This window comes from Mesoplodon bidens, assembly GCF_964165515.1.
Source record: "Mesoplodon bidens genome assembly, contig: HAP1_SCAFFOLD_297, whole genome shotgun sequence".
NCBI classification, from domain to species: domain Eukaryota; kingdom Metazoa; phylum Chordata; class Mammalia; order Artiodactyla; family Ziphiidae; genus Mesoplodon; species Mesoplodon bidens.
In genome coordinates, this window is record NW_027671184.1 from 52,041 (window position 1) to 77,415 (window position 25,375).

At 39.4% G+C, this 25,375-nt stretch overlaps 1 protein-coding gene across 1 annotated transcript; it reads left to right on the plus strand.

Annotated features, from left to right (window-relative positions):
- Window positions 1–34: 34 nt before the first annotated feature.
- On the plus strand, window positions 35–25,353 carry LOC308611710 (uncharacterized protein; the record flags this gene model as incomplete). The annotated part of the gene is made up of 7 exons (XM_081260390.1): window positions 35–1,216; window positions 6,121–6,170; window positions 8,814–8,894; window positions 14,835–14,906; window positions 15,454–15,528; window positions 22,593–22,711; window positions 24,734–25,353. Exons 1-7 carry the CDS (start codon window positions 542–544, stop codon window positions 25,351–25,353), a joined length of 1,692 nt encoding a protein of 563 aa, XP_081116516.1. The 5' UTR covers window positions 35–541.
- Between the last annotated feature and the right edge of the window lie 22 nt (window positions 25,354–25,375).

Below are 25,375 nucleotides of genomic sequence, written 5' to 3' on the forward strand. Positions count from 1 at the left end.
CCTCCAATGCAGAGTCTTCATTCATAAAGGAACACAATGCCGCAGGCTCCTCTTCCCTGAAACCGTACTTCAAGGGCAGGCCTTGTGCCTCCATCCCGCCAAAATCCCCATCTGAGGTTAAAAGCAAATCAAAAGACTTATCCAACGCTATTCATGTTTTCGAAGATGCAAAGGCAAGAGTTAGAAATATTAAGGACTTCGAATTAATCTCACATTCTGGAAAAAAACATACATCTTCCATAAAATTAGGTCTCCTTGGGTCCACAGAAAACCCAAAGTTAAAAGGAGTCGAGGGTCTTCCCTGGTGGCACAGTGGTTGGGAGTCCGCCTGCCGATGCAGGAGACACAGGTTCGTGTCCTGGTCCGGGAAGATCCCACATGCCGTGGAGCGGCTGGGCCCGTGAGCCATGGCTGCTGAGCCTGCGCGTCCGGAGCCTGTGCTCCGCAACGGAAGAGGCCACAACGGTGAGAGGCCTGTGTACCGCAAAAAAAAAAAAAAAAAGGGAGTCGAAAGTTCAGAAAGAAAAGTTCACTTGATAGAATGATGCTTGCAAGCCCTCCATTCCCTGTCGTGAGGAGTCTCATAAATTCCCCTCCACGAGAGGCTGTTTCGTCTTCAGGAGAAGTGACTTCTTCTCTTTCAGACCCTTCTGCAGAAAACACTACTTCAGTAAACAATACTGCACAAAATGTTTCTGGAGCAATTATTTCTACAGGAAACGCTACTCTGCCAGGACGAACGGGCCCTGGAAACACTAGCCATAGGAACGTCTCCACTGCACATTCTACTGTTGCTGCAGACAACAGTATGCCAGCTGTCCAACACACCAACAAAACACAATGGGAGCACCACAACATGGTCACTGAATTATCCTCTAAGCCCACAGGCTTCACTTTCCCAGGGCTCGCATCCCCGGGTGATCCAGTTGAAACTCAGCTAAACCAGCAGCTCTGGTCCCTCATCCCCAACAATGACGTGCAAAGGCTCATTTCTCATGTTATCCAGACTTTGAAAATAGACTGCTCGGACACCCACGTGCAGCTGGCCTGTGCCAACCTCATCTCTAGAACAGGCCTCCTGATGAAGCTTCTCAGCAAGCAGCAAGAAGTAAATGTGTCCAAAGCGGAATGGGATATGGACCAGTGGAAAGCTGACAGCTATATCAGTGAGAGCACAGAAGCCCAGAGTGAGCAGAAAGAGCAGGAGTCAAGTGAGGTGAGGATAACCCCTGACACATGGGACTTGGACTTTTACTGAGTTTAGGACATGCCATTAACGTGCCCAAGCGGGAATACCACGGGCTCCTAGTCAGTATCTTATCTTCAGCCATGAAACGGGCTAAGACAGTGATCTCCAACTTTGCTCATTGAGAGCGTGTGTCACTATTCCTAGGGTAGACGTGAAAAGGACATAACACAAGATAAATAAATTGTAGATAAATTGTAGAAGAAAATGCTAATGATAAGACTAATAACATTAAATTTGGCTTGTTCTTATAGAAGCTACTCGCCTGAAAGGATTGGGTTTCATAGTAGTTTAAGAATAGTTAGCTATCGTTTAGAATAGGATTAAGAATCGTAAGTTTTCATCCCTTCTATCTCCTTGTTTTTAAAAATTGTGATATATTTCTTTAGCTCACAAAAGAAGTTCCAGGTTATGACTATAACAACTAACTCATCTTGGCAGTTCTGTACCTGTAGTAGTGACGATTTGCGTTACAATTTTCTGTCTCAGTGAGGGAAGGACAATAATTAATTCAGATTCAGAACCCAGAAACTGAGAATCAAATCCACCTTTCCACCTGCTACTACTTGATTCTTCCCTTTAGCCATGAGGACTGACATACACTTTGTTCTTTTACTGAAAAGTATATTCCCAGGATGTTTTTTTGTGGTTTTTTTGTTTGTTTGTTTGGCTGTGTTGGGTCTTCATTGCGTTTCACGGGCTTCTTATTGAGGTGGAATCTCTTGTTGTGGAGTACGGGCTCTAGACGCGCGGGCTCAGGAGTTGTGGCACACTGATTTAGTTGCTCTGCGGCATGTGGGACCTCCCCAGACCAGGGATCGAACCTGTGTGCCCTGTGCTGGCAGGCGGATCCTTAACCATTGCACCACCAGGGAAGTCCCCACAGGACTCTTTTAAAAGGAACTTCACTCCCAGGAGATCCCTATGGAATTGGATCCCTGATAACAAGCTATTGGACTCTTTTGACAAGTGAAGTTTATAAGAAGGCCAGAGTTGACATGATAATAAATTTTCTTCAACTCAACAAAGTATGCTGATTTGAGGTCCTCACCAGTCACTCTCATTCTACCGTTGATTCCTTTCCTTCTTGGCTGAAGTGATGAGAGATATAGGATCTCCATACTCAAGGAGCTATCAGTCACCCTGGGAGGGCTAAAAGGACATGCCTGAAAGACACAAGTGTGATCTCGTCAATTCCTCAGGTTTACTTAGCAGCTTTCTTCTCCGGTATATTAGGAATTGTGTAGATAGGTTCCATTAAAACACTGCAAGTAAAATCTTGCAGCAGGCTACCCTCAAATATTTATAGTAGCCCGTTCCTGGAGCTAGCCTGTTTACCTTTTGTTCAGTTACATAGTGGTTGATTACTTTTCCCAGCAGGCAGTTGCTAACATTAAAAGAGTGATTTTAATAGGCTGACAGTCTTGATTCTACCCTACCACTCCACATTACTTTAGTTATCTTTTCTCCTGTAATGGCAGCCCTCCATTCCAGCCAAAGCAGCTCCTCACTATACGCTAGTTACACCATACCCATTCCTACTTTTGTCTGTGCCTTTGTCCATCGAAAATTCCTTTATTTTGCTTTGCCTGTGGAACTCCTATGAATCTCTGAAAAGCCAACTCAAGTTCAGATATCTTTCTCTGTAAAGCCTTCCCTGAATACTCCAGCCCTCCTGATCCTAGTCCTGTGAGGTTTGTCACCATTTCTTAGGGGCCATAGCAAAGCAGTCCCCTCCCCTCAGAACTCACAAAAGTGGTAAGCAGTGTTTTGAAAGGCAGCCCCCCAGGAGAGAGCCACCAAGGTTAGCACATCATGGAGCTGAGCAGAGATGTGTAAGGGCCAATGGCTTCCTGGCCTATCACACTTGAATCAAACCTGGCATGATGTACTAACTTCTAAAGAGAAATGTGTCTATCTGCAGGAGGGTTGGTCACTAGTGAAAGCATAGAAAAGGTGAGGAGAGACCAACATGGGCAGTGCCCATCCTCACATTGCCCAAGAGTAGAGATGGCACCTTAGGCAGCATAACTGAAGAGTCAGGCCCACTAGCCAGGCTGCCTGTTGAGGAGATGGATGGATCCAGTTACCTCAGGCCTTCCCATTAAATTCTGGATTCAGCTGATTCCTTTTCTAATTCTGTTGTCACCAAGTGGCCTTCGATTCTGTGATTGTGCTTTAGTGTGCCACGGAGGCCTGTCCCCACAGAAGGTAATTCTCTGATTGTGTAGACACAGATGCCCTGTGTGTAGAACAGATGTATTTCTCATTGTCAAGTAATAATTTGGCATTCTGATGTTTGATCCATCCTGTGATATTGCTAAAGTGAGATTGCCACAACAGGAAGACGTCAGTTCTCGCTTGGTGAGGAAGAGTGTGATTTCTGAGCCTAGGAGGCTGGGGACTAGCTTGCTAGTCATTGGCCATTGCCCAGACTGTACCCTCTACATCTCAGGTGGCATATGGCCTTTGGCATTTTTAGAATTTCTGTAAAGTCCCCTTTTTATTGTTTTTAACTTCTTGCATTTGTTTTGTTTTGTTTAGTTTTGTTTGGGCCTGTGTGATCTTAGTTCCCCAAGCAGGGATTGGACCTGTTCCCTCAGCAGTGAAAGTGAGGAGTCCTAACCGTTATTTCCTCTCCCCACATATACGATAAGCTTTTGGAGGACAGGGGCCATGCAGTGTTCTTCCTTTGGTAGACAATAATGGTGTCCAACGGAAGAGAGATAAGGCGTTATGTCAATTCCACAGTGAGGAATAATGCAACCGAATATTTATTTGAAGTAGGATAGAGTCCAGCAATAGACCCCTGTGTTCTTAAGGCCTTTGAAATATCATGTTTTAATATTGCAATCAGGGGAAGAAAATAAATAAATGGTGATAGAATAGCTGCCTAAGTATTTGGGGGGTAAATAGCAGATCCCCATGTTTCATGTTAAATAAACATATATCTATAAATGTGAAAAAAGACCACATAAAGGTATTAGAAGAAAATAAAAGCAATATTTCTATAATCTTCTGGTGGGAAAGAGCCTGCAGAGGCTGATGCCACAAGCAGAGCCTTTGATATATTCCACCATCTTGTCTGTGACACCAGCTTAGCACTGATTCATGCCAAGCGTAAGATGAAGAGTTTTCCATATATTGTCTGATGTAAAGCCCACAGTCCTGTGAGGATAATATTACTATCCCTCCCTCATAGATGAAGGAGATCAGTGTAAGGCCCCAGCGGCCAAACCAAAAGCAGAAGGCAGTTTCACCCGACTGCAAAGCTGGTGCTCCCTACTCCACTCTTTTGTCTTGTCTCCTTAGAGACAAAAACACTGGAAATATTCGAAACACTGAAATTCAATGAAAGCCAGTATTTCTTTACCATAAAGAGTTTTTGTTTGTTTGTTTCGAAGTGGTGGGGTTTGGCCATGCTGTGCAGCTTGCAGGATCTTAGTCCCTTGACAAGGGATTGAACCTCGGGCCACAGCAGTGGAAGAGCCACGCCCTAACCAGTGGACCACCAGGGAACTCCCAAGAGTTTTATAAGTCAACAAGAAGAAGACAAACAGTCCAGGGGAAAAGGGGGCAAGGGCTGTGAAGAGTAGGAGGTGGGTTGACAGTCTACCACCATATCTGCCTGTCGTCTCCTCATGGCTCATGTGGGGTGGGTTTTGTTAGCCAGGCCTTTGTCACCTCGTGACGTAAAAATCATCTCTAATATTTTCTTCAAGTACTTTTATAATCTGTCCAGAATTTGTTGTATTTGTTTGTTCGTGTGGTTGAGGTAGGGGATCTAACTTTTTCCCCCTACATGAAGATCTGATTCTTTTCAAATCTTTCACTGAATGGTTTATTCTTTCTTCCCTGGTCTAATATGCTATCTTCATCTGGATGCTGTTCTGTGATCCAGTTATCTTGTCCTGTACCAGTACTGATATCACACTGCTTAATTCCAGTTGCTCTATAACATATTTTATATCTGCTAGGGCAAGGTCCTACTCTTTGACCTTCTTTTGCATACATCTCATAACTATTCTTACATATATTCTCTACCAAATGTCAGCTGGCCAGGTTTTATTTAAAAATTATTTTGGCTATAAAATGGATTGCATTGAATTTTTAGTTTCATTTGAAGAGAATTGACCTCTTTACAACATTCTAGGAGGATGGTATCTCATGCCATGTAAGTACTTCTTAATGTCCTTCAAAAAAGTTTTAATATTTTCATCACATAGGTCTTACAAATTTGTGGCTAAATTTATTCCTAGGTGCTTTATGCATTTTTATTGATATAGTAAATGGGAGGTTTCTTCTGTTTTTTAGTTACTTATTTGTGGTATATGGGAAAGCTATTGAGGCTAATATGTTGATCTCTTGATTTTGTATGGAGCCATCTTACTCATGTTACTTCCAATAAAATTTCAGTTGATTCTTTTGGTCTTTTTGGGCCCCTTGTTTCATATTCAGATATGTTTGTCTCTTCTTTCCAATACTTTGTTTTTCTTATCGTACTGATTAAGACCTCCTCCACAATGCTCAATAGTAGCAGTAATGATTGGGCATCCTACTCTTGTTCTTGACTTTAAAACAATGCTTAGGTTTCTGCCAGATACTTTTATTTTCTTTTCCTACTTCTAAGAGTTTTTATGAGGAATTATCTGTTGAACGTTATCTAAAACAGTCAATAAAATATATCGCCAGCTGCATTGAAGACCCTGTTAGGTACTGTGGAAGAGTCAAAGGATTCTTAAACAGGGTAGAATTCCTTTCCTTGAAAGAGTTATCATCTTGCTGGATAGATAAGATTTAAAGTAAAAAGGAATGAATAAGGATTTGGAAATAGTTGTAATGGATAATCATGATCCTGTTTTCTTTCAAAACAGATTTCTTCTCATAGAATTGCAAAAGAGGAAGATAGAAAAAGAAGCAGAAGGTAAATATTGGTCTTTGAAAGCAGAATTTTACAACTAGAGGAGAACTTAGAACTCATCTATTTCAGTTTCCTCACCAAAGGCAGGAAGAACGCTTAATTACCCTAAAGGTTTACCCTAGTTTATTTATCAGCAGAATTAGCTCCCCAGCCCAGGCTGTGTTAGAACAGGACTGGCACACATTCATCTGCTTTCACTAGTCCTTTAAGGAAAGAGGGTGGACGGGGAGAGGTTTTGGTTGTACCTGTTCCTGCTGGGCTGATGCCTGGCTCCCAGGCATCAGGCCAGGCCAGAGTCCTTCTAGGAGGCTCTGGGGTAGGGAGGGCCACATGGTTGGGGATTTAGGGGCTGGCCTCACTCAAAGCTGACGAAAGGTAGAACATATGAGTCCCTCCTGGAAAGTGGCAAGAAAACTTCCCTACTCATCCTACTGTTTTTCAGGCCCCTAGTCTCTATTCCCTTTATCCAAACCTCATAGAATTTTAACCGGGAGAAACTTTAGACACTAGTTTGTCTCTTCCTTTTGTAATAAGGAACTGGAGAAAGAGAAAGGGAAACTATCTTGCCCCATGGTCATACTGCTAGTGATTACCAAGAAGAAGATGGTCCCTTTCCACTGAGGACTTCTCCACTGATCACACACTGTGCTTGGGCTGTGAGCTACGTTTTATGTCACAGTTGAGTAGACACATACTATATGGACATAAGTAGTTTCTGAAACAAACTTATTGTGCACTGTGATTTTTTTCTCTTCTATTTGTATTCGAAAAGAGTATTTTGTGCTTCCCTGCTGGTCATGGCCTTTAAACGGATTCCACAATTCACTGACACCTGAGTGACAGCCTGCAGAGTGAAAGTCAGAGAGCTATAGATGACTTTGCTCGTTGGGTTCAGGTGTTTACTTGGTGAGATTCAACTTATAGGATAGAGCAGCCAGGAAAATAAAATCACCTTCTCCCCACACCCACACCCCCAGCAAATGCTGCATGTGCGACTAAGTCCGAAGCAAACTGGTGTGAAGCGCGTCTAAGGGAGTAACAAGTTTCTGCCCAGTGCCGTTGTGCAGTGTTTTCACTGCACGAGGGCAGTTGGCCAAGGGCAAAGAAAGGTGAACGGGGCTGAAAATACTGCCTATGCTCCATGCTAAGCCACATACAAATGTCTCTCCAGAGACACTTGGGGTCCATTTTGGACAGACACAGAGAACTTCTGGAAGGCCAGCATGCATGCAATGATTTTCATGATCCCGGGTCTGTGGTGATTTTGCTCATTGTGATTATGGACTGAGGTCCCCATTTAGTCCTAATGAAAGCACAGATAGCACATTTTGAGAGAGATGAAAAGTGACATGTAACACTAACTGTGTGTGTTTTCCTCCAAGGGGCTTTTTTTGATTTCTGCTGCGTAAGAGAAGCTCAGGGGAAAGTGAGAGTCAGGTAGATGTGAGGAGGATAAAGTACTGTGGCCAGAGAAAGCAGGGGAGATGCAGAATTAATATTTCCCTTTCTGTGTTCTAGGAGGGCTTTTTCGGGAGAAGGCGGCCACTTTGGCTTAGGGGTATGTGTAGGCCTCTCAGCGCCACACGCAAGGAACACATGGCCCAAAAGCTACACGACAGGGAGTCTTCTGATGAGGATGAGATATTTCTGCATCTCAGCAGGAGGCCCAAACTCCTCATCCAGAGCTCACTGAGGAGGCTGAATCTTTACCTCATCAAGAGGCCCCTGCTCAGCATCCACAGACCCCTGAGGACGTTGAATCTTTTTCACCCCAGGCAGAGGCCTAGGCTCAGCATGCAGAGCCCACTGAAGAGGTAGAACCACCTCCACTACCGCAGGGGGCTCCATCTCAGCCTTCAGAGGCCCCTGAGGAACTAGAAACTTCCAGTCCTCAGGAGGCCCTCGCCCGGCCTTTGGAGACACTTAAGGAGGTTGTAGTTTGACCATGTGTTCATCATGGGGTAAATGAAGCTCAGCAGTCACACTTGTACAATGTCACTGTTAAATCTCTGGCTCTGGCACTTCCCATAAATCCACAGGTCACTAAAGAGGTTGAACCTTCTCCAGTCCAGCAGAAGCCCCCATCTCAGCCTCCAGAGCTCCTTACGGAAGTTGTAGCTCAGTCTCCATTGTATCCCGAGGTGACAGATCCAGCACAGAGCAGGACCGTGCTGAGCACCCAACATCAGCCAGTATCAAGAGCAGTGGTTCTCACCCAGGGTGATTGTGCACACAGGTGACATTTGGTAGTGTCTGGAGACAGTTTTGCTTGTCAGAACTGTATATGCTACTGGCATCTAGTGGACAGAGACCAGAGATGCTACTAAACATCCAACAGTGTACAGGAGAGCCTCCCACAGCAAAGAATTATCCAGCCCAAAGTGTCAGTAGTGCTGCCTAGCTAGAGAAATAAAGATCACTTAACACAAGTATTTAATGAGCATTTAGTATTTGGTATCTAATGCAGCACATATATAATCATGAAAGTATAAATCATAATATCTCCCACAGTGAGATTTCATTAGTGTATGGAGGGAGTAGTGATGTTATGTTTCATCATATATAAATTAGAATTCTTGTCAAAGGATAAATGTTCTGAAAGAATATCTACTTTTCTAATTCTTTTGCTTGTGTCTTTTTTTGTAGAAATCTTGGTTGCAATTTACTCCCAGAACTGAGCTTTGGAACGTTTCAGGCCTGGCATGGAATGCAGTTTTTACACAAGTTGTAAGTGAAATAGAAGATGAATACATGTAAACAACTGTGTGTAAAAACAATCATTCAGTTATTGGTTAGCTGGGTGTAAGTAAGCCCAGTATGAATTCTGGAAAGTATGTCTTGAGAGCCATTTAATTTTTTTTTTCAAATAAGGCAACTAAGGTACAAAGAGGCCAAGGGACTTGTTTAACTCATATATATGAAAGGCTCTGCTTTCCATAGTACTGATCTTTGGCATGGTCAATTAAAGGCACCAAAGAAAAACACTCAGATTAGCATTGTCATGGAATCCCACGGATGCCTCTCCATTATGCGAATGGTCCAGGGACTTCCACTTTTGAATTTCACTTTGATTCCTTTTCATGTGCAAAGTTCCTAACTGCTTAAAATGTATGCAACACAGAGCTGCAGAGAACTAAGTTTAGCAGGGTGTGGTTCAGTGGGTGTGGGTGCTTCCCCAACCATCATTAGCTCTTTTAAATGGTAAAGCAGAAAGAATTCCTGAACACCCACCACAGGGCTCTCCCCAGCCTCCCAGAACATTATTTTTCAAAAAAGCATATATTGCTGAAGTGAATTATCTGTGGCCAATAGGAACCTTTCAGGTATGGAAAAAGACGTTGTTTGTGTTCAGCTGTAGTGTGAAAAATATAAAGAAAATGCTTTGCTGCGGCCTAATTCAATATATTTTCTTTGCTGACTACTCTTCAATAAGAAGTGTGGGTTTTACACCCCTTCAGCTCAAAACTTCTCTGATTTCTCATGACACAAGGAAATGATAGTGGGTACGTTCAATGGCCCGAAGGCGATTTTAGACTCAAGGTAAAGAGCTCTTCTACACCTGGCTTTGGAAAAGACTCTCTTACCTGTCTTGTGGTTCAGAAATCCAGTTTCACACAGTTCCCACATTTTGGGTTAATGAAGGTGTTGAGGCTGTGTCTGGAGCTGGATTAACAATTCCTGCAGATGCCTATCTTTAGCGGCCTCCTTGCTTTCCCTTGTTAGTTTGCTGACGCCTACCTTTGGGAGAGAGCACCAAGGGTCGGTTTTTCTTTTGTTAGCACACCGGAGAGCAGGCTCGTGAGGTCCCTTCACCAGGAGGCTTTAGTAGCGTCAGTACAACGTCTGAAACTCACCACTTTTCCTAAACATCCTAGAACACCAAGAGTTCCTTATAAGAATCAGAGTTTCACTATAGTTATGTAGGTAACACAGGAAAATACATTGTGGAAATAAATAAATAAATCACAGTTTAAAAATTACGGAATTCATTCCAAAACATTCACTGAGTGCCATGCCCACTGTCTGTGAACACTGTACTAAGTGCTGGGGATACAAAGACGCATAGGGCAGGGACTTTGTCCCCAAGAAGCTTTCATACTGGAAGGAGAAATATGGATGTCGATGGGAAAACATATATGAGAGCCATTCTAGCATCTATGCAGCAGGGTAACAAGGAGAGGGAGGGGGGTGATGAAGTAAACAATGGGTGGTAGGTTAGAAAAGACTTGTAATGGAAGAGGCACCAAGTTGTTCCTTTGGAATTTGTGCTCCTCTTAAATGACAGAAAAAGGTAGTGAAAGAATCAGAACTATCTGGTGTTGTAAATAAATTAGTACTGTACTCCGAAAACTCATTCACAGTTACTTTCAAAAGATTGTCACAGTATAGTATGTCTTTGTTTTGGACTAAGTCTTTCTAATAGACAAAGCTAATTTGCTTCAGGAAACATTTGCCATGGTGAGATCTAAACTTTATTGCATCTCTTACCAAAGGCAAGCCACCAAGGGAAGATGCCACCCTCGAGTTAAATCATTTTACTACCTATAATGACATATTACTGGGGTGTTTATAAGTTGCCTGCATTAAATAAGTTTGGAAAAGGGCCCCAGCTGAGGTGGACTTATCATGAATTCAATGAACCTTAGGCTTCAGGGCTCCTCACTTGCATAGGTCCCTTCCAATGTCTTGAGAGGGGTCCTAGCGATTTTTCTATTTATAACTTTGCATGTTTTTATTAGATAGGATTTCCCAAAGTAGATGAGGTTCAGGCCCCACAAAACCTTGATTCATCACCGGGTGTCAGGTGATTATAAGGCAGTCGGTTTCTTGAATGAAGCCTCTATGTTATTGAGAAATATCAGGTGAAGTAGTTAGCAGTGTGGTAGTCTATTTTAAATCCGAAATCTACCTCAAAGATGAGGCAAGAGCTTATTAATTTATAAAGTACCACTTTTTGAATGGTGGTAGTAATCATATCTCTTTCAGATAAAATCAGGAATGAAATATACTATGGAAAACCGGCAGTGGTTGATAATCCTAAATGTTAAGTATGCTTTTTTCTCTGACTGTAAAGTGTTTCTCCTTCATTCACCTATGCACGTCCAGACTGATGGCTTATTTTTAAAAATTCTTTTAGTCACTTCATTGGATCTAACAATACAAGCTCCATGATTTTAGAAACTGAAGGACTCTACAATGTAGAAAGGCTATATATGACTTAACCAGACAGAGCACATTCACATGCTGGCTTGTCCGTGGTACATCAATATTGTACCAAGAACATAAGCATGAAGAGAGAATAAGAGGAAAATCAAAGCCTTATCCCTATTGAATTATTTACCCCATTGTTGAGAATATCAGTGTGGGAGGTGTGGCCACACTATGAAGGCAAATTGAGCTGCGGTCACAGAGCCACCCTAATGCTCCCCCAGTCAGCCAGCATTGGTTTCCTTTACATAGCTATGTACACACAAAAGCTTACACACTTGAGGGTGTTGTCCTCCCTTTTTGCTCTGTACTAGAATCCTGGCAGCTTCTCAGATTTAGAAAGGCATAAACACTAAAAGCAAAAATAACTTGGGTCTGCCCTTTGGGGTGATTCAGGTTGGCTGTTTTATTTGTAATAGTTCAAAATTTTGAGATTGTTACACCTAGCAACTACTATACTTTTCTTCTCCCAACTGCATGTTATTCTTCCCACCTGTAGTATTTTCTCCCATTCTATATGTTTATTCACTTTCTCGATAGTGTCCTTTGAAGCACAAACTTTTTAGATTTTATAAAATCCAATTCATCTATTTTTCCTTTGGTTGTTTGTGCTTCTGGTATCATATCTAAGAAACTGTTGTCTAAAGCAAGGTCATAAAGATTTACTCCTGTGTTTTCTAAGCTCTTACACTTGTATATTTGATCCATTTGGAGTTAATTTTCATATACGGTGTGAAGCTTCATTATTTTGTGTGTGGATGTACAGTTATCCCAGCATCATTTGAAAAGACTGTTCTTTCCACATTGAATTGTTTTGGCACCCTTGTTGAAAATCAATAGACCATAAATATGAGGGTTTATTTCTATATTGTCAGTTCTGTTCCATTGATTTCCATGTCTGTTCTTATTCCAATACCACACTGTGATTGCAGTAGCTTTGAACTGAGTTTTGAAACCAGGATGTGTGAGTCCTCCCACTTTGTTCTTTACCGACATTGTTTTGGTTATTCTGTTTCCTTGAATTGCCATAGGAATTTTAGAAACAGCTTGGCAATTTCTGGAAAGAAGTCAGCTGGGATTTTGATAGGAATTGCAATGGAACCATAGGTCGATTTGGGAAGTAGTGAAATTTTAATAAGATTATCTTCCAGTCCATGAATCCAGCATGTCTTTATACTTATTTAGATCTTCTTCAATTTCTTTCAACAGTTTTGTACTTTTCAGTGTGAATCTTGCACTTACTTGGTAAAATATTCCCCTAAGTATTATATTTGTTTTGATGCTGTTCCACATGGAATTGTTTTCTAAATTCCATTTTTCGATTACTCATTGCTGGTGTGTAGAAATAATATTGATATTATATCCTACAACCTTGCTGAACTCATTTATTAATGCTAACAGTTATTTTCCTAGATGCCCAGGAATATGTCTTGTGGTCTTCCAGTTTCCCAGGAATACATTGGAATATTGCAAAGTGTCTGTGGACATCTCATTCCTCAGCTTTTCTTTTAAAGCTTTGCGGTTGGGTTGTTTTTTGCCCCAAACTGTTATCCGTTGCCTCATGCCACCGCCATGTTAGAATATTTGCTTGAAAATGTTTTCCAGAAATGCCACCTGAGCAGAGGCTTTTCTCACTAGACAGCCCTCAGTCAGGTCAAAGGCAAGCCTTTCAAGTGAGGTCTTCCAGGGGACCACCAGACATGTAAAACAATGACAGTTCTTTGGGAATGAGGCTTTGAAGGACCTCCCAGTCCATGCTGCTCGTTCTGGTACCAGGGATGTGGGCTGTTTTTCAAGGCTACCACTGGCATGGAGACCAAAGGTCGAGGGCAAGTTAAAGCAACACAGATCTCGTTGTTCTTACAGAAATTAATTTGTTTTCCTTGAATAAATTGCTCCCCCATTTACTGCCAGCATGTTGGTTAAGTTTCCAGAGTTCAGAAGAAGTTGATTCTGACCATTTTTGCCAGTTTTGTTGTTGTTATTGTTGCTTCTATGCAGGGATGAATTTTCAGATGTCCTTCCTCCATCATTTTTACTGATTTTCCTGCAATTAAAAAAAAATCTATAAAGTCTCAATGGCCATAGGCTAATTAAATATTTATCACGAGAGATGATTAAGGAAAAAATAAATAAAAAGAGAAATAAATAAATAAATAAATAAAAAGAGAAAATATAATTCTCATAGAGGCTTTCCCAGATGGGTAGATGAAGTTTGAAAAGGTATTTCTATATTTAGTGCTGTCAAAATTAAGGTTAAAGTAACAGATGTTTCAAAAAAAAAAACACCCTTTTTTTTCATTCAAGTTAAACACAGGCTTTAGAGTCAGAACTGAGTTCAAATTCCAGCTCTGCTTCTTACGAGCTTGATAACTTAAGACAAGTTATGTAACTTCTCTGTGCCTCAGTTTCCTCATTTGTACAATTGTGTAATATATATATCACATTAGGTTACTGTGAGGATGAAATGTTAAATGCTGATCACATATGCATGGCAACCCAAAAGATATTAGTTTTGATAATTATCTTTATAATATTCTGCAAAAGTACACTAATAATTCTTGAGTAGAGTTAACCTAAAGTCAGATATTCTCTTCTTTCTTCCTGTTTCTTTTCTGTTTTTCTTCCCCCTTATTTGTTATAAAGAACTAAGGGGAAAAAAAAGAAAGAAAGAAAGAAGTATGAAGAAAATCTATTCCAACATTTTGGAATAAAATTTTGTTCCTGAAAATTAATTTGTTTATTTTATTGATATATAAACAAAATGTTATTTATTTATTCAGCAAACATTTATTAAATGCCTAGTAAATATTAGGCACTATGTCAGGCACAGGAATAATAATGACAATAAAGTGCGGTCCCTGCTCTCAAGTTGCTGACAATCTAGGAGAGTGACAAGTAAACAGTTGATTACATACACAGTAACAAAGGCTATGGCACAAGAATATACACGGGACTATGTGATGGGAGTATGGCTTTCACCAGTTCCTCTTGGATTTCTCTCTTCTTTGGCTCCAGAACCAAGGAATTAGCCTTATTTTTGTCTTTAGCTGGGTAGTTTAAATCTTGAAATTTTTCAAACTTTGTAGAGATCAAAGAAAAACACCTTGAATTATGGAGGACACTAGAAATAGTACTTTTTTACAGAGCAAGGGCTTCCTGCCAGCATAGTCACTTCGAGGGTTTTTAACGTGAAAAGTACTTTGGCATATTTTTTCTTTGCTAGCCACATTTTTTTCTATTTTATTGTGTTTTGTTTGTTTCTCTTCTCCACTTTATCATCTAGAGACCTGGGTAGCTCCCAGTGAAAGAGTGTTTTACAGATTCTAAGCGTGATTTATAGGTAAAGACAGAAAATGATTTTTTTAACCTTCAAGTTCCATACCAAAAAAAATGACTATAAACTTTCATGGAAGTAATTGAAAATGCAGATAATTTTAATTCCATTCCATTTTTCAGAATTCTCAATCGTAATCCTTTGCCAACAGTTGAAGATCCTTGTCTTTATAAAGTGCCAGCATTAAACTATTTGTAAGTATTGTAACAGTTTCATGGTTCATGAGATAATTTCTGCTCCTTTTTACTTTCGTCAAAAATTGAGTACTTTGGCTAAACAGTCATAATTTAGATTTTAACTGGGTTATTGAAAATAAGAGTTATTGGCAAAGAAAAGGATTAAGAAAGAATATATATGGGTAAGAGAGCCAGCAGAGGATGAGAACAGTGTTGAAGAACACATATAGATATGGAACATGAAGATGCATATAGGAATAGTATTTATCCAAGAAAGCAAAAAAGGAATAAGGGGTACATTATTTTTTTTTAAAAAGAGTGATGAAAAGAGGTAGATGCAATTGAAAAGGAGAAGTGAGGATAATAGAAAATGATTGTACTGTTCAGCACCAAGGTCATTAATTTGATGATGCAAATTTAAATTTCTTCCAAAAGAGCTCTTTGGAATTATCATCTATGGCAAGTAAGAAGCCAAAGTGGAAGTAATCACATGTTAAGTATCTTCTTCAGTTTAGAAATTTTGTCTTTGGGTTTTATATCATGCATGTTTGGGCTTCTCCTTCAGAGACATGGGAACAGCACAAGTGTCACTTACAGCAATTGAAAGCATCCTCATGATGACCCTTGAATTGGAAACACTGTAAGTTGATTTTTCTTACATTGATTTTCACTCAATTGTATTTTTAGGTTTGTTTGATTATCTTCTTAAGTCAGGTTTATTTATGTATAATTTTCATTTAACAAAATTCACTCTTTTTAAATATACAGTGTGATGTGTTTTCACAAACGTATAGTTCTGTAGCCACCACCACATTTGAGGTAAAGAAAACTTCTGCACTCCCAAAAGACCCCTCTTGTCCCTCTGTAGTCAATCCATCCTCCTGTCACTACCAGCCCCTGGCAACCACCAATCTGATTTTTGTCCGCATAATGTTGCCTTTTCCAGAATATTTGATAAGTGAAATCATGTGGTATGTAGCTTTTTGTTTTTGGCTTGTTTCACTTAGCCAGTCTCTTTGGAGATTCATCTGTTTTGTTGCACCTGTCAGTAGCTCATTCCTTTTGAGCACTGAGCAGTATTCTAGTTGTGTGGATACACAGTTTGTTTACACATTCATCGTTTGATGAACATTTGAGCTTCTTCTAGTTTTTTGGCTATTATGAACAAAGCCTCTGAAAACACTCACATGTGTGTGTGAACATGTCTTGTGTGAGCATATGTTTTCATTTCTTTGGGGTAAAATACCTCAGGGTGGGATTGCTTCATCATATGCTAAGTGCCTATTGAACTTTTTAAGAAACTGCTGAACTGTTTTCTAAAGTGCCTGTGCCATGTTGCTTTCCCACAAGCAGTCTCTGAGAGTTGCAGATGACCTACATCTTCACCTGATGCTTATATTTGTTTTTTAAAAAAATTTTAGCCTTTCTAGTAGGTGTGTAGTTGAATCTCGTGGTTTTTGCCACATTTTGCATTTCTGTAAAAGCTGATGATGTTGAGTGTCTATTCATGTGCAAATATCCTTTTAAATGAAGTGTCTATTCAAATCCATTTTTTAATTGGATATTTTTATTGAGATTTAAGAGTGCTTTAAATAACAGGCAAATGGAAAAAGTCCTTGCTCTCAGATATGTGTTTAGTAAATATCTTCTCCCAGATTGTGACTTATCTTCATTATATTAAAATGTCTCTGAAAACTAGAAGTGTTAAATTTTTGATGAACCCTAATTTAGCAATTTTTCTTAATTTTTCATATTAATTTAATTTATTTATTTGGTTGTGCTGGTCTTAGTTGCGGCAGATGGGCCCCTTAGTTGCGGCTCATGGGCTTCTTAGATCTGGCATGTGAACTCATAGTTGAGGCATGCATGTGGGACTTAGTTCCCTGACCAGGGATCGAACCCGGGCCCCCAGCATTGGGAACTCGGAGTCTTAACCACCAGGGAAGTCCCTTAGCAATTTTTCTTAGATGGTTTCTGCTTTTTTGCGTCTTAATCTAAGAAATCTTTCTCTGAGACCCCACTGTCTAACCCAAAATCACAAAGATTTTCTCCTACGTTTTCTTCCAGACGTTGTATAGCTACATTTAGGTCTATGATTCATTTTGAGTTAATTTTCATATACGTTGTGAGGGAAGTGTCAAGTTTTATTTTTTTGCAGTTTAAAAAACTATTTCTGTAGGACCCTATTGTGACAGTTTATTACACAACTTACTGCACCTTAAATTGTGCCTTCCCCCTTCCAATATGGCAAGCTAATAGAAACTGTCTGTTACGCCAAGGCTAGTTTAGGGGATTGCATGAGATTAGTATGCGGAAACGGCACTGCATTTAGCAGTCTGTTCCAACCGTCTTTGTCAGGTCACCTGACAAATGACTGTCTTCACCGTGCCGTCACGCATTGGTCACTGCTCTAGCCTCATCTTCCTCAGCGTCCCACAGCATCTGCCACAATTGCGATCCCTCTCTTGTCAGCTACATGCCCTGCTCTCTGGATATTAAAAATTATTTCCCTGTGTAACGACGATACTGTTAATACACAGTATTGAAGAAATTAAATTCCTACACAGTAAGATTACCTAATAAAGTGTTGCTATTCAAATTTCCCCAATTGTCCCTCTTATATAATATCATTTCTTTTAACAGCTTTTTGAGGTATAATTGACATGCAATAATCTGTGTTCACCCACACACTTACATACACACCATGAAGACATCACGAAAATCAAAATGTCCATCACCTCAGAAAGTTTCTTAATGTCTCTTTGTAATTCTTCCTTCCCATCGTTCCTTGCACTTCCCAGTCGCCATGCAACCATTGATCTGCTTTCTGTTTGCATTTTCTAGAATTTTATGCAAATGGAATCATGCAGTGTATACTTTTTTCTAACTGGCTTCTAACCCAGCATGATTATTTTAATCTTCATCCATATTGTTGTCTATATCAGTAATTCATTTCTGTTTATTGCTGAATAGCATTCCTTTATATGGATGTACCACCATTTATGTATTGACCATTGATGGACATTTGAGTTGTTTGAGTCTTTGTCTATTACAGATAAAGTTGCTATGAATATTTGTGTACAAGTCTTGTATGGATGTTTACTTCCATTTCTCCTGGGTAAATGCCTGCCTGTAGAATGGCTGCATCATTGGTAAGTGTATGTTTAAGTTTTTTAAAAATACCTATTTTCCATAGTGGTTTGATCATTTTACATCTCTACCAGCAGTCTATGAGAGCTGCATTTTCTTCACGTTGTGGCCAACATTTGCTATGCTCAGTATTTTTAATTTTAGATAGTTTAATAGGTATGTAGTTGTATCTCACTGTAGCATCCCTAATGATTAATCATGTCAAACATCTTTTCATATGCTTATTTTCCACCTGTATATCTTTGAATCTTTTATCTATATTTTTCTGGAGTTTTGAGAGTTCTTTATATATTCTGGAAATTAGTCCTTTATCCAATAGGTAAGTTGCTAGGTATTTTCTCCCATTCTGTGACTCATCTTTTCGTTCACTCAGGAGTGTCTTTTGCAGGGCAGAAATTCTTAATTTCGATGGTGTCTAATTTATCTATTTTTTTCTTTTATGCATTATGCTTTTGGTGTTGTATCTAAGAAATCTTGCCGAACTCAAGGTCATAAAATTTTTCACCTGTTTTGTTCTAGACGTTTTATAGTTTTATGTTTTACATTTAGATCTTTGAACCAAGTTGAGTTCACTTCTGTATATGGTTTAGATGGAAGTTCATTTTTTTTTTCTTTTTGCACCTGGATATTCAGTTGTTCCAGCATCAGTTGTTGAAAAGACTATCATTTCTCCACTGAAATGCCTTTGAACCTGAAAGTCAGTTCTCCACCTCTCTCTCCTTCAGAACTTTGTATTCTGTTCCTTTGGTCTTTTTGTCTATCTTTACACTACTATCACAATGTCTTGAAGGTGTAGCTTCATAATCCTTGAAATCAGTTGCTGTTAGTTCTTCAACTTTGTTCTTTCTCAAAGTTGTTTTAGTTATTCTAAATTTTATTTCCATATGAATTTTAGAATTAGCTTGTCAATGTCTATAGAAAAGCCTACTGGGGTTTTGATGTATAAATCGATTTGGGGAGAATTGATGTCTCAACAATATTGAATCTTCTGATCCATGAATACTTTATATCTCTCCATTTATTTAGGTCTTTCTTAATTTCCCCCGGCAATATTTTACAGTTTTCAGTGTGCAAGTCTTTTGTCAGATTTATTCTAAGTATTTTATATGTTGGATTCTTTTATAAGTAGCATTTTAAAACTTGGATCTCTGATTGTTTGTTGAGACAAATTCATCTTTTTGTATGTTGATCTTGTACCCTGCAAACTTGATAGACTCATTTATTAGTTCCAGTAGCATTTTCGTAGCTTCTATCAGGTTTTCTACACAATCATGTTATCGGCAAATAAAGATAGTTTTACTTCTTCCTTTCCATTCTGAATATGTCTTTTCTTTTTGTTGCCCTATTGCACTGGCTAGAACCTTCAGTGCAATATCAAATAGAAGCAATGAGAGCAGATATCCTTGCCTTGTTCCTGATCCCGGTGAGAAAGTACTTTGTCCTTCACCATTAAGTATGATGTTAGGTTTTTTGTAGAAGTCATTTATCAAGTTGAGGAAGTCTCCTTCCATTCCTAGTCTACTGAGGGCTGTTTTTTTTTTTTCTTTAATCAGGAATGTATGTTAGATGTTTTCATTCTTTTCCTGCATCTACTGCAGTGATTATATGATTTTTCCCTTCTTTTCTTAATTTGTTTATTTATTTTTGGTTGAATTGGGTCTTCATTGTTGTATGTAGCCAGTATTCTTAATCTTTTATGTAGATCCATATTCCAATCTGGTGTCATTTTCCTTCTGCTTAAAAATACTTCTTTTAACATTTCTTATTGTGAAAGTCTACTAGCAATGAATTCTTTCAGCTTCTGTATGTCTGAGATAGTCTTTATTTTGCTTTTGTTTTGACAGATCTGGGTATAAAATTCTAGCTTGATAGAATTCAATTCACTACTTTAAAGATGTTATTCCACTGAGTTCTCGTTTACGATTTTTCAAGCAAGAATTCTGCTGTCATTGTTATCTTTGTTCCTCTGTATGTAGTGTATAATTTTTTTCCTCTGGCTCCTTTTAAATTCTTCTCTTTATTGCTGGTTTTGAGCAATTCGATTATTTTCTGTGCCTTGGTGTAGTTTTGTCCATGTTTCTTATGCTTAAAGTTCATTGATCTTCTTGACTTTGTGGGTTTATAGTGTTTACCAATTTGGAAATTTTTTGGCTATTATTTCTTCAAATTTTTATATTTCTCCTCTCCTTCATGGACTCTAAGTACACATGTATTAGGCCACTTGAAGTTGTTGCACAAGTCACTGAGGCTCTATTCATTTTGTTGTTGTTTTGTTACTCCTTTTGTTTCATTTTGGATAGTTTCTGTTGCTATGCCTTAATGTTCACTGACCTTCTGCCGTGTCTAATTAGCCTTTAACCTCCTGCAATATCTTTTTCATTTAGACATTGTTTTTAATCTCTAGAAGCTCAATTTAGGTCTGTTTTACATTATCCATGCCTGTACTTAACATTTTCAGTGTTTAGTCTGGGTGTTTTAACATATGAAATACAGTTATAATAACTTTTCTTCATGTATAATAACTTTTTAAAAGTTGTTTTCTGCCAATTCTAACATCTGTATCGATTATGGGTTATTGTTGATTGATTGCCTTTTCTCCTCAGTATGGGTCATATTTTCCTACTTCTTTGCATGCTTGCATGCAATTTTTCATATGATCCCAGATATTGTGAGTTTTAGTTTATTGTGTGCTAGTATATTTATATTCCTGTAAAATGCCTGGGCTTTGTTTTGGGTGAAATTAGGTTACTCAAAACAATTTTATTCTTTTAGGTCTAGCTTTTAAGGTTCGTTGGGTAGGAGTCTAAGTAGCCTTTAGTCTGGAGCTCATTATTTGCAACTACTGAGACAAGTCCTTTCTGAGTATCATGAGGTTTTCCAGTCTGACTTGTAGGAACAGGTACTATTCCTACAACCCTGTGTGATATCCAGTTGTTCTTCTTATTAATCCTTTCATGTGGTTCTTTTCCTGGCATCAAGTTATTCCTCACACGAATGTACTGACCCATACTTTGTTGAATTCTCAAGAGATCCCTCTGCATATCTCCAGAGTTCTTTGTCTGTGCACTTCTTTTCTCTCTGATACTCTGCTTTGTGAACTCTAGTTACCTTGGTTCTCCCAGACTCTTATCTCCATTTCATCTGTCAGGGAGCCCACTAGTCTCTGTCTGGACTTCTCTTCCCTGTACCATGACGTGGATACTCTCTCAGAGAAGTAAGGGCAATTATAGGGATCACTTCATGTATTTCCCATCTCCTCGGGAATCACTGAAATGTATTGCGTGAGGTTCAGTTTCTTGAAAACTGTTGTTTCATTATGTTCCATCTGATTTTTTCCTTGTTTCAGGTGGGAGGTTAAGTTGGCCCTTGTACTTCATCTTGGCCAGAAGCCAATAACATTCTTTAAGTCTGTTTTGTTTTGATACAGGATGCAATTAAAGATTAGGCATTGCATGTCATGTCTGTGTTTCCGTTAATCTGGAATATTTCCCTAGTATTTTTTTTTTTGGTCTTTTATGACATTGGCTTTTTTGAAGAGTCTAAGCCAGTTGTCTTGTAAATTGCCCCACAACCAGTATTTGTCTGTTTCCTCATTAGATTCGAAGTAAACATTTTGGGGAAGAATACTATATAGGTGATGTATTCTTCATACTTCATCACTTGAGGTGGCCCAGTGCTAAGTTTGATCACGTGGTTAAGGTGGTCTATTCCATATCTCTCCATTGTAAAGTTATTTTTCCCCTTGGTAATTGATAAATAATATGTGGGGTGATCCTTGGGATCAGTGAAGATCCTACTTTCAAACAACTCTTCACCCAACTGTGCATCAATGATAATCCTTGTCTGAATCGATTATTACATTGATAGTTGCAAAATAACACTTTCCTAATTCTATCCTTCCTTTTGCATTTATTAGCTGACATTATTCTATAAAGAAGAGCTCCCCCACTTTTCATTTGGAGTATCATTTTGAACTCATGTGCTTTTTTTTCAATTAACTACGTTATACCTTATTATAATGATAATGTTATTCTTTGGAATGTTCCTTTTGTCCAGATTTGGTCAATGCGATCTCTGTTATTGTTTAGCCACATGACGCTTTTTTATTACTAGAATAATTTCTAATATATTACTCCTCACAAATAGGAACTGAGAAAGTGACTCCAGAATGTGTGGTCTTATTCATACTCTTCTTAGAAGTCTGCCTTATTCCTGTGTACTCTCAACCCAAAGTGAGGCTTTCGGGTTGGAAGGAGATACTTCTGAATTAAACTACAGTTCAGTGTCACCCAATTCTAATCGCTATTCCCTTTTTTCTAGGCATATCATACCTACTGCCATCCTAATCCTTCTGTTGGGCACCTCTCTCCTCCTCTATATTTATTTCCAACAGTCAAGGGCAGCAATTGGCCAACCGGCCCCTATCCAGTTCTATAGTCCATATGCCCCAAGAACTCCTTTTTGCACTGGTCTGTGGTGGCCTTGGCCTACCTCTTCTACCTACTCAGGTAACTCTTTTACCACGAATTTAATTACCTGTGTTTCCATTTATAGGATCTTACCCAGCCGTAGGGCCTGCTGCCTCTGCCAATTTAAAAATACTATTGAGGTTGTCTGTGAGACAGTCAAGCTGCGTTGTGACAGTGAACGCCTGAGGGACGTCACACGTTGTGGTGAGTCTCAATTGCGGGATAATACATTTTTAATTTTTAATTTAATTTTTTATTTTTAATCAAGGATGATACATTTTAAAACTAATGATGTAATTACATTATTTTAATACATTCATTTAGAGTTCCAGCTCCCTAAATTTCTAAGAATTACCCCCTTGCTAAAAATCAGATTCTTGGTTACATTATTAAGCTAATGATAGCTCAGTTACATTATTAGCTTCATAATGTAACTGATCTGCATATATAAAGGAACCAGAGAAAGGAATGGAAGGGGGAAGGGAATTCACATTAATGGCCACATATCCTATGCTTCCCTCTCTGCAAATGACAACTTATTCACTTAGTACATCACAGTTTGTAAACTGATTTTATATACATTAGGTCTCAAGTACCCTTTGTTTTATAAGACAGGTGTAAATATATTTTTGTTTATTTGGTTTGTTTCTGCAATTTTATAAAGAGTACAAGTGATGCTGTTTTATGTCCTATCTGGAGCCTGAGAGTTTCTGGTTCCATAACCAGAAGCTGCTACCAAGCCCTTCTAATGCATGGGAGAGCTAGTTATTTCTCTGACTGTCCAGCTCTGAACTTGCTCTGAATCTCAAGTTTTTCTATCCACAAAACACTCAGGGGCTTTCAACTATGTTTCTATACATTAGATTTATGGGCACTAACTTGATGATTTCCAAAATGTGCTTTCATGCCCAGGTAGCTTGAATACAGGTCTCTTTCAGTGATCTAGAGCGCATCATAAATAATAACACTTTGCCACTTATATAAAGACAATATTGCTGATTTTTCAACACAGTTTTTTTTTTTTCCTTTGGCCACAAAGGTGGTGGGATCTTAGTTCTCCCACCAGGGATTGAACCAGGTCCACAGCAGGGAAAGTGCCGGGTCCTAACCACTAGACCACCTGGGAACTCCCCCAAACATTTTTTTTACTAATTATATTACACCCTTCTCCCCCAGAAGTGGGCAGAAAAGGCATTTTTACTCTCCTTTTACAGGTGAGGAAAAAGAAGATCAGAGGTGTTAAGTGCTATGACCCTAGTGCCCCGATCTCCTGTGCCCAGTTTGGGGCTCTCTGCTAGCCTCTGCTCCTCCTTTCTCATGACCCTTCCCTCCTCCTTTGACCCTCACCATAAATACTTTTAATCCTTTTGGAAGACAAGCCCAGCTACACAATGGTACACATTACCTTCACACAGTCAGAAGATTTGGATGGTTCCCCAAGTAGAGCTGGAAACATTAGAAGTAAAATGAATTGAAAGCAAAGTAGCCATCTGACAGAAGTTGCTTTTTCCCGTCTACATTTTAGGGCCTCAAGTATTATTCCATTGATTTGTTGAACATTCCACATGGGCATACAATCTGGCAAATCTCTAAACTTATACCCGAGATCCCTGCCCAAATATTAGCAAAGAGCCAGGGCGGACATAGTGTTTTTTTTCTGTATAGAGCCTTCTGTTATGGGGACTGGGATATATAGAAGCAGGGACCAAGCAATGGACTGACTGGGTAGTTGGAGAAGGACATGTCCAGATGACGACCTGTTAGCGGCGGTGGTTGTCATGGAGATCTGTGATAGCAGCAAGAACACAAGCACACTGAAGGGGTGGAGAGAGGAAGCCTCACACTCCTGTGCCTTTGAGCCAGGACAGGATGGGGTATATGAATGTGAGGAGTCACAGTAGATCTGCAGAGAGTCCGGCTGATTAGGGGAATATTTGTCTTGCAGCCTTGGCTTTTCTTGAGTACTGGCCCCTGGGAACCAGTGGAGTAATCCTGAATATAGTTCCTATATTTCACGCTACAGAATTTTCTGAGTAGATAGCCCCCTTTTCAAGAGAGACCTTTCTCACATTTTGTTGTTGCCAGTCATAGGCTTAAGTGTGGGTTTCTTTTTCTCCTAAGTGGCACTCAAACTTTGACTGATTCCTAATTTCTTTGGCTGTGGACTGACAAAAGGCTGTCCCATCAGTCTTCAATGATCAAAAACAGTCCCTTCTCTTTTGACAGATGAAGAAACATCTATAGAGAATGCAGGAGGATCGTTGATGAAGGTGTTACAAGCCCAGAAGAAGAACAACAGCACCGAGCTGACTATTGCGTCAGAGAGGATGTCCTCACCTAACAGTGCTGTCAGCTTGTCAGGCTTCATGAATGAGCAGCTGGACTCTAATAATAAAAGTGATATTATCAGTGCACTAAGTTACATACTGCCTTATATCTCAGAGGGAAATCTAGGAGATGTGGAATCAACATTATTACCATTCATTCAACTTCTTTTTTCAAATACACAGGATGGAGATATGCCGCTGGGCCTTTTGAAATACAATACAAGGAGCCCTTCTGTTAAACCTGTACCCAACAATTCAACTAATAAAAACAAACTGAGGGAACTCCATTTTGTGGAAAATGTGTTAGATGCAGAAACTCAAGAAAAAATTGATGAGGTAAAAAAGGAAGAAACACCTGCCACGTGTACGCGTTCCAACCTTTTAACTGCCATGTTTACACGCTACATCTTTCAAAAGAAATTAGAAACTGCCCAACCACAGAAAGACAGCCTAGCAAAGATTGAGAGTACAGAGGAAAAGCTGCTGAGAGTGAACAAGGTCCTCAAGGGGCATACATAAAATGCACCTCAAAGCAGTGGGA